The sequence below is a fragment of the Hyperolius riggenbachi genome, chromosome 3 (assembly GCF_040937935.1).
Source record: "Hyperolius riggenbachi isolate aHypRig1 chromosome 3, aHypRig1.pri, whole genome shotgun sequence".
Lineage (NCBI taxonomy): Eukaryota > Metazoa > Chordata > Amphibia > Anura > Hyperoliidae > Hyperolius > Hyperolius riggenbachi.
The window spans coordinates 36,633,800-36,643,614 of NC_090648.1; the positions used below are offsets into that span (position 1 = coordinate 36,633,800).

At 41.1% G+C, this 9,815-nt stretch overlaps 1 protein-coding gene across 1 annotated transcript; it reads right to left on the reverse strand.

The window, feature by feature from the left end:
• Positions 1–942: 942 nt before the first annotated feature.
• On the reverse strand, positions 943–7,377 carry LOC137562030 (vomeronasal type-2 receptor 26-like). The gene is made up of 5 exons (XM_068273372.1): positions 7,290–7,377; positions 6,983–7,140; positions 5,172–5,399; positions 3,673–3,796; positions 943–1,883 (listed from the first exon to the last, which is right to left on the reverse strand). The coding sequence occupies exons 1-5, from the start codon at positions 7,375–7,377 to the stop codon at positions 943–945; spliced, it is 1,539 nt and encodes a 512-aa protein (XP_068129473.1).
• Positions 7,378–9,815: the final 2,438 nt, after the last annotated feature.

Consider the following 9,815-nt stretch of genomic DNA (forward strand, 5'->3'; position numbering starts at 1 on the left):
CGACTCTGCAGTGAGCCCTTAAAGTTGCAGTGGCCTAAATTGTAAAAAATAGCCTGGCCACTAGGGGGTGAAAGCCTGCGGCCCCCAAGTCATTAATGTTCACAACGCTTCCTTTGCCTCTTCTTGGTGACCCTCACAACATGAGGACGCATCTTACAAGTAATGCCAGCAGGCTCTTCACACCCATAACATGTGTAGCCCCAAAAACACCTGATCGGGAGTATCAGAGAAAGGGAATATTAGGCCACCCTGCAGTCACAGGGACTGCTCTCCCCTTAGTTACGCCCCTGGTTCCTAGGGGCTGGGGGCATACATGGATCCATATTTAGTTTTATACTACTGAAGTGCTAAAATGCACTGCTGCCTGGCTAATGCAATCGCCTTGGGGTTAGTAAATCAGGTCCAATATGTCATGTATGATCACTGCATGCTACTGACAATCAATAATCTTTATTGCCTATTTTATGCTTTTTCCTGTTATTTATTTGTAACCTTTCAATTTTTTTGACAAGTTATTGTTTGATAAAAATGTTTGTAAACTAGTATACCTTTACTTTCATACAATTATATTTAAACACTAACACTTTAAGCAAAGATAAAAATACATACTTTTTATTTAAATAAATATTATCATCCTGTTTTTTTTTTTCAAATAAAAAATACAGGGTCACTGGTCAATAAATGTTCTGAATAAATGTTATAATAAAAACTTGAAAAGTATATTAAAAAAGAAAGAAATACCTCCCCACACACACACACACACACACGCACACGCACGCACACGCACGCACACGCACGCACACGCACGCACACGCACGCACACGCACGCACGCACGCACGCACACACACACACACACACACACACACACACACACACACACACACACTGCAGGTTATCCTTTCAACCTTTCAAAAACAGAAAAAACCCTACATCACGTTGTGTTACATGCATATTTTATTTGTCCCTTGTTTATTATTTATTAGTTTGTTTTTCCCCATTAGATGTTCTCTGGAGTTCATGTCAGGTCTGTACAAGATGATGAAACATTTAGGAAGGAACATACAGATGACCAGAGCCCAGCTGGAGGCCACAATGGCAAAGATCTCCATAGCCACAGTGTATTTGCCCTGAGCACTGAGGGATGCTGGGATAAATGATATCCAGACACTGAGGAAGGCCAACATGCTGAATGTAATATACTGGGCCTCGTTGAAGCTATCAGGAAGTCTCCTCGCCAGGAAGGCCACGATGAAACTAATGATAGCCAAAAGAAAGAGGTAACCCAACATGGTCCAAAAGGCAATAAGTGAGCCCTCATTACACTCAACAATGATGAACCCAGGTTTGGGTAGAATGTTGTTTTGTGGGAATGGTGGTGTGAATGACAACCAAATAATGCACAAAATGAACTGTATGGAGAAACATATAAAAATAATAACATAAGACACACGAGGAGTAGTCCATCTTCGTAGACTGCTGCCTGGTCTGGTGGCCATGAAAGCCAACACCACCATGATGGTCTTAGCCAGGATGCAGGAAACACAGAGAGCAAAGACCAGGCCAAAAGAAGCCTGGCGCAGAAGACATTTCTCAGGATGTGGGTATCCAATGAACACCAAGGAGCAGAGAAAACACAAAGACAACAACACCAGGAGAAGACAACTTAGTGTATAATTGTTCGCTTTGATTGTTGGTGTGTGTTTATGTTGTATGAAAACCTTCAAAATTAGAGCAGGAGTAAAGGCTGATAAGATGATGACAGATGTCAAAGTTGCTCCCAGTGGCTCCTCAAAGGAAAGAAACTCAAGTGACTTTGGAAAACAAGCTGACTTCTGTGAATTTGGCCATTGGTCCCATGGACACTTTATACAATCGATGGAATCTAGAATAAAGAAAATTATTTCATAACGAAGGATGAGTTTAGCATGGCAATTATTAGGGCTGGTTCACAATACAAGAGATTTTACAAGTGATTTGTAATGTTAAAAGCTCTTTCTAATGGAATCCTATGTGTGTGTTTTCACTGGAGCAATGTGATTATGTGAAAATCACCCGCAGCATTGCATTAGCAAGAGATTTTAACCAATTGACCCCTGAGGGGTTTTTCCACTTTAGGACCAGAGCAATTTTCATATTTTAGCACTCCTCTCTTTCTTTCCCCAATTACTTAATCGCTACTATTCACAACAAAGTGACCTATATCTTGTTTTTTTTTTACCACCAATTGGGCTTTCTTTGGGTGGTACATTATGCTGAGAATTATTTTATTCTAAATCAATTTTAATGGGAATAATACGAAAAAAAGGAAAAAAATTCATTATTTTTCATAAAAGGATAAAAGTCACACATTTTTGGTTCAGTTCTAAATATTGTTAGAATTAATGGTATACATGTTCCTAGCTTTCTTGTTTAGTTTTTATGTGCGTACAGAAAAAAAGGAAAAGTAGTTGCTAGCTCTCTGATACTCTTGCTTTGTACCATGCCTACTGTTCCTTCAATTGGCATATGTAAAGGTGGCCATTAATGATACAATTCCGTGGCCGTTTGATCATTTGTGATCGCAGGATAAATTGATCAGAAATGGTTGGTCATACCCCTTAACGATTACAAACCAATTCGATAGATGGAATCAATATTTTTTTTATTGATCCCATCAAACTGATTGGTTGGTGGGAATTTGGTCTTTAATGGGCATGACTGATCATTTCTGTTTGATCACTGTGGCAATCAGAAGCCATCCATTGGCCATGGGATTGTATTGTTAATGGCCACCTTAAAGGATACCCAAAGTGACATGTGACATGATGAGATAGACATGTGTATGTATAGTGCCCAACACACAAATAACTAGGCTGTGTTCCTTTTTTTCTTTCTCTGCCTGAAAGAGTAAGGCCTCGTTCACATCAGGGCCGTTTCTGTGCGCTTTCCACAGCGCACTGCCCTGTGCGTTCAGCAAGGTATTGATTTTTCCATGTAACTAAATGTAGCTGGTTCACATCTATGCGCTGCGCTGAACAGCGTTACAGAAACGTAGTGTTGCAGGCATTTCTGTGCGTTGAGCTGGAAAGCGCACAGCAATGCAAGTGAATGGGTCCGCTTTTTTAGCGCATAGAAGCGCGTACAAGCGCATAGAAGCGCGTGCGTTTTTTACCCCTAATTGGAGAAAAAAATACATTTACATACAAAAACAAAGTTTTATTGACAACTGCTGCTGCTACAGTAAGCAAAACGTGCTTTAAAGAAGCGCAGCGCAACGCACAGAAACGCGGACTAAAGCGCGCACAAGCGCATGCGTTTTTTACCATGCGCTTTAACACGTTTTTCAGCGCAGCAGATGTGAACGAGGCCTTAAATATCAGGTATGTAAGTGACTGACTCAGTCCTGACTCAGACAGGAAGTGACTACAGTGTGACCCTCACTGATAAGAAATTCCCCCTTTTATCTCTTTCTTGCTCTCAGAAGCCATTTTCTTAGTTCTCAGTTAGGACTGAGTCGGCCACTTACATACCTGATATTTAACTCTTTCAGACAGAGAAAGAAAAAAAAGGAACACAACAAAGTTATTTGTGTGCTAGGCACTGTACATACACATGTCTATCTCATCATGTCACATGTCACTTCGGGTATCCTTTTAGGATAAACCAAAAATGTAGTTCCCACTGTCACTTACCTGTCTGGTTGGAAACTTCTCCTTGTAGACACGGGACACACTCAAAGCAGCAGACCGGATGTCCTTGTAGAGCAGCCTTCCTGAACCCCGGGGGACAACTCTCACTGCAGACTGAGCGAGGAACCTGTCAATATATAAATAAAGGGCAATCTGAATAAAATAATACTTTTTTTTCTTTTAAATTTGCATCTTTGAAAAATAGTAACAAATGTTCTTCCACTTCTCCTATTCCAGCTTGTTTTACCGAGTTGATATTACACCAACATACATGCCCTGCCATTTAGACTCATTACCATTTATGCCCCCTGGTTGGTTATGTCATTACTATGGCTCCTCCCTTCCTGTCTCCCTATTGGACCTGCCTCTGTTGGTACACATCTCTGCTAACAAGTGTTCTTATGTAAAATATAAAGGCAAACAGAGTAGGTAGGAAAGCACTTATATTGTCCTAAGTCCTATTTTTTTAAAGGATACCAGAGCTGAATCAAGTCCGAGAAATGAGGGAAGCAGGCATGTACGGGGAGCTGTCCTGATTGCCACCGCCCCCTCTGTTCTCTTCTGTCTCCCTCCTTTAGTATCTAAATTCCCCCTAGCAGCCTCTTCTGGGATGCCGGAGTCTGGAATTAGTGCAAAGGTGCTGACCCGACTGTGCGTGTTCGACATTGTGTTACCACGGCCAGGAGTGCCTGCGCATGACGTAATGGTGATGTCATGCACATGCGCACCGACCATGGTTGCATGATGCTGGAAGAGCACAGCCGGGCCAGTGTCTGCGCACTAATGCCCGACTCTGGCGACACAGAGGAGGTACGAAAGAAGGGGGACATAGGAGCACTGAGGGAAGTGGTGGTATTTCCAATGAATATAAAATAGAATAGTAGAATAAAATCAATTGATCTTAAAGGAACTCTGTCGCGAAAATCTTTAAATTTTAAATATATGTAAACATATACAGATAAGAAGTATGTTTCTTCCAATGTAAAATGAGCCGTAAATTACTTTTCTCCTATGTTGTTGTCACTTACAGTAGGTAGTAGAAATCTGACAGAACAGATAGGTTTTGGACTAACCCATCTCCTCATGGGGCATTCTCAGAGTTTTCCTTATTTTCAAAAGCACTTAATAAATGGCAGTTGCCGGCAACGTCCAACTGCTAAAATAGCGTACAGTGAGCAGGGAGGCTGGCCAGCATCTTTGTATAAATCTTTTTCAAGGAGTGTCTTTATAAACAATAAAAGCCATGCTGAAAATCCCCTAAGGAGAGATGGACTAGCCCAAAACCTGGTGGTAATGTCAGATTTCTACTACCTACTGTAAGTGACAGCAACATAGGAGAAAAGTAATGTATGCCTCATTTTACACTGGAAGAAACATACTTCTTATTTGTATGTGTTTACATGTATATATCTTAAATTGTAAGATTCTCGTGGCAGTGGTCCTTTAACAACATAAATAATACAACAGTCCTCTATTTATTCCCATTTAAGCACAAATCTTACCTGTGTGGCTCCCATAATCCAGCGCAACAAACTGGTCTTGATGGTGAACACTGGACCATGTGATGCTCTGATGTCATAGCTTCCTACTTCTACATACTGCATGGATCCATCTGGGCCTTTCTGCCAGTTGACAATTGCAAATATAGCAGGTATGTCTCCATTTTCATCAAAGTAAATGGTTGTCCCAGTGCTCAGTGTTACACTTACATTGTCTATGTACCGGAGTAACTGTAAGATAAAGAAGGTATCTTTCTTACAAAACATTAACTCAACCTCTGCTAAAACTAATTTAGTTTAGATACTGCAATAAAACACAAAGTGACAAGTTATTTAAGAAATATTAAAATCATGTTTTTTGGGCTTTTTGGTTTTTCCACCAAGCCAGTAGATGGCACTAAGCAAATTGATGATGCAAGTTAAGATCAACCCATTGAAGAACTGCACCAATTAACATTTCTGTAGCCCTTCATCATAACTGACAGGGCATATTTAATGTGACCTGAGTCCCAGAGTTTTTTTTTTTTAAACAAACCTCTGTATTTGTATCCACAGACTACATTTCCTGACATTCTTTAAAGAGGTCTTGGATGCTTTACTTGCATTGAAAGGCATCCGCGGCTATACTTTTTAGGTAATTACTGGAAGTGTTGATCCAGGGATTTCTCTGACTGCCATCTGGAGTCGGGAAGGAATTTTTTCCCTTTTAAGTCTAATTGGCTAAAGCCTTGTAAGGCTTTTTGCCTTCCCATGGATCAACAGGGATATGTGCAGGTTCAGGATGGTGTTTTATTTTTATTTTATTTATTTATTTTCTCTTTGAACTTGATGGACAAATGTCTTTTTTCAACCAAACTAACTATGTAACTATAAGTATATATGCAACATGCATTGTGACAGACACATGCGTGACACCACCCAGAATTACAAAAGCCAGCAGAGGTTGGTAGTCAAGTAGAGAAGATGGATCATCTCGTATGGGCTGGAAGCAAAAGGAGCAGCACCCTGTAGGTAAGTAGTGAAGCCCACCAAATCTCCCCCTGCCCCAATGGCGCACACCATTATGAACTTTTCTTATGGGGAGGCTTGTTTTTCCTTTTTTTTTCTTTTCACACAGAAAGAAGAAAACGTGGGAATTTTGTGTAAAGTTTTGTAAGCAGCAAGCACATTCAACATCTTCCTCCACCTTTTTTTTCTTTGTAAAATATATGCATATATTTGCATTTTAACATACGGAGCCTTTGGAAATCATTATGTGGGGTAAAGACCTGAACTAGTGCGGTTAACCTGAACTTATGTGTAGTTAAGACCTGACCTGAAGCAAAATGTGAGCAAAAATTCAAATATTGTGAAATTGACCAACTGACTTTCATTAGCATGCAAATGTTTATTTTGGCAAAAATGGAAACAAAATCTTACATGATCAAATGCTTCACAAACAACTCTACAATTTCTCTACAATCTAGGTACAAAGAAATAGAAAGTACATTTGATATAAAACTACTAATAACATACTACTATTAGTATTTTATAACAACTTACAATTATCTTATTAAAACCTAGAATCTGTACTCTCAAATTCTTACAATAAAAAGCATACTATTATATTCATTATATTCTCCTGGGCCCCTCTGTGCCGTTTCCGCAGCTCCCCGCCGCGATCCTGGCTTTTAATCGCCAGTTTTAGGCAGTGTTTACAAACAAAAAACATGTCCGCTAACCAGGAAGTGATGTTTGTATATATCTTATGTTACAGTATACTACAAGTTTTTATTACATAGAGAATGATCTGCACTCCAGTCTGGAATTCTCACAGTTCTCAGCATGAGACAAGCAGTTTCCTTCCCCATCAGAGAGCTCCGTCTGTGAGTAGTAAACAAAGCACACAGAGCCTGGAGGGTGTGTGCAGGGGGCGTGTATAACTTCTCCCTATCACAGTAGAGGCAGCACATTCCTCTCTGGCTCGACAAGGCTTGACAAAGAAAAGAAGATTACATATATTACAGAGACAGTGCAACTAGAAAAGGCTGCAGTAATCCAGACCACATTAGAACAGGTATAGGAACTTATAGGATACAAGAAATAAGGCTGAACATTTTGTTACAGAGTCTCTTTAATTACCTGCCATGGCTTGAAATTTGTAAAGCTTGTGCAGGTCTCTGCAGATTGGAAACCATTTTTTTTGCAACTTCTCATTTGTTCCAAACATGTTGCTAAAACATAAATTGCACCATATAAATTGTGAGTGAATTTAAAACTAGTGGGGTAGATAGGACTGTTCATTACATTGCTGAAACTCTCATTTCCTGTACACACTGCGGCAGGTGCCTCTAAGGAATCAGAACTGTTTAGCTTAGTCAAAAAACTGCAATTAAAAATATTTTCCCAAAATAGTTTTTCCCAGAGTGGCTTCAAATTGGAGGGATTTTCAGACCTGAGAAGAAAGTCATTGAAACCCGGAATGACTTTGTTGTTGGACCCTAATCCAACAGTCCCTGAAAGAACCTGAAAATACTTTTCCGTTGAAAACAAGGTGGTCTGTGACCAGCCACCATTGGCAACAAAAATTTTTCCTTCGATGTTCTGATTCAGCATCTCATTCAGGATGGGGATCATGTCAACATCGACAGCAAAGGCAATAATCACTGAAGCAGTGGAGTCTTTGATGACCTTGACTATATGAGGAGCATTGCGATCTGGCTGATTTTGAAGTATGGCTTCGGTGAAGGCCACACATCCTCCAGCTCTGATTATTTCTTGTTTGATTGGCTGGATACCGACCAGACCATAATCATTATTTGTTGCCAACAGCCCAACCCAGGTCCAACCAAAGTGAAGGATAAGATGGGCCAAACCTTTAGATTGGAACTTATCACTGAAAACAGTCCTGAAAAAAGAGGGAAACCTTTTTCGATTACTGAGAACGGCAATACTGGAAAGAGGACTAATCTAAATGGAAAAGATACAATTAATTAATGAATGTAATTCTTTCTTTACAGTTCAATATAGATACTTCTAATAGAACTAAATGCTACCATGCAACATTTTTTTCTATAGCCTTATTTTGATTTCATAGCTATATTTTGACTGCACTGTGACTGCATAAAATATTGCAGCTGCTCCCCCTCCATAGTGCAGCCCAGTATCTTTCCCCCTGCACCTTCCTTGTTTTCTTGACATTTCCCTTTATCAAGAAAGTATCACTTACCAGGTAAGTAAGTGATACTTTTAATCCCTGGGTAAAATACATTTGGGGGAAAGAGGAGTCCTGGTTGAATAAAAGCGTCTAAAAACAGTGTTAAATCAGAAAAGGATATGAGGTGGCTTACCTCAATGACAAAATGTTTGTGTATAACAAAAGATTTTTTATTTAGCACAGGCAACGCGTTTCGCGGGTCTGAGCCCGCTTCCTCAGGCCAATAACAGAGGCTCCTTATGCCACATTGATTTTATCATTTGGCACTGTTATTGGCCCGAGGAAGTGGGCTTAGACCTGCGAAACGCGTTGCCTGTGCTAAATAAGAAATATTTTGTTATACACAAAGATTTTATCATTAAGGTAAGCTACCTCATATCCTTTTCTGATTTTAAGCTGTTTTTAGACACTTTTATTCAACCAGGGCATCTCTTTCCCCCAATTGTGCTTAGTTTTACCCCCGCACTCTCTGTGTTCGAGGGGTGGTGACAGACCACCTGTGGGTCCTACCACGGTGGACCCCTGTCCCCTTTTTTCCGAAGAAAGCGACCACATCCAGGTCCTGGCTGGGACTACCCCGAGTGGAGTCGGGTTTATGGTCTCCACCTACTTTCTGTGGTCGGTTGCCCCCTGTAACCCTCCTTTGTGAGTGGTATTTTGATTTATTACTATCTACTTGTACACCGACGTATTACACTAATGGACACCCGCTTTTGTCTCCTATACTTTTTTCCCACAGGGTGCCGAGACACCCCCACCGCATTACCCTGGGTAAAATGGTGCGAATGGGAATGTCACTAATAGTACACACATTATTCAGTGTGCTCATTGGTTGGTAAGACTGGCTGTGTCTCACAGGCAATGTATGGTTTACAAGCTGTACAAAGTTGTGCTTTACCAAGTAAAACGTGATGGTGGCAGGGGGATTATAAAGCATGCTGGCTGCTGCTGCGGCTCGCTCTGCAAAGGTTATGAGTCAGAAATTTAGATACTTAGATTTAGTACAAGTAGACCCCTATATTTTTATATAGTGAGTCAGGCCTAAATTTCTAGACTTATAGTTTAGTATTAGGGCTGGGACAAGGTTCTTCAACACTAGAGGCTTAGTTTGCCCTCCCCCGCTAAATAGGCTCCCCCTCCCCTGTATCCCCTCCCTTCTCCTGGCAGGCTGGCAACATTATGTATGGATCCCCCCTCCCCACATTGCTGCAAGCACAGGGAAAGGGGGACCGACATGTATCTAACTTCTCCCTCTCATCATCAGCCCCCCTCCTGCAGGCTGAGCAGTGCGCTCACCTCCTCCTGTCTGCCCCGCAACACCGCCACTCTGAACTTGAAGCAGAGCGGCGGTATTGCAGGGCAGACAGATGGAACCTCCGGCAGCTGGAACCTAGAAGAGGTGGGTGTGTGTGGGCTGCCTATAATCTTCCCTGCTCGAGCGCTGCGGTCCA

Bases quoted from the DNA above. Each gene is read 5' to 3' on its own strand.
- LOC137562030 (XM_068273372.1), bottom strand. From the start codon at position 7,377: ATGTTTGGAACAAATGAGAAGTTGCAAAAAAAATGGTTTCCAATCTGC. The intron at 5,400-6,982 runs GTGAGAATTCCA...TTTATCTTACAG, and splicing joins CTTGTCTCATGCTGAGAACT to TTACTCCGGTACATAGACAA. The intron at 1,884-3,672 runs GTAAGTGACAGT...TCTTTATTCTAG, and splicing joins AGAAGTTTCCAACCAGACAG to ATTCCATCGATTGTATAAAG.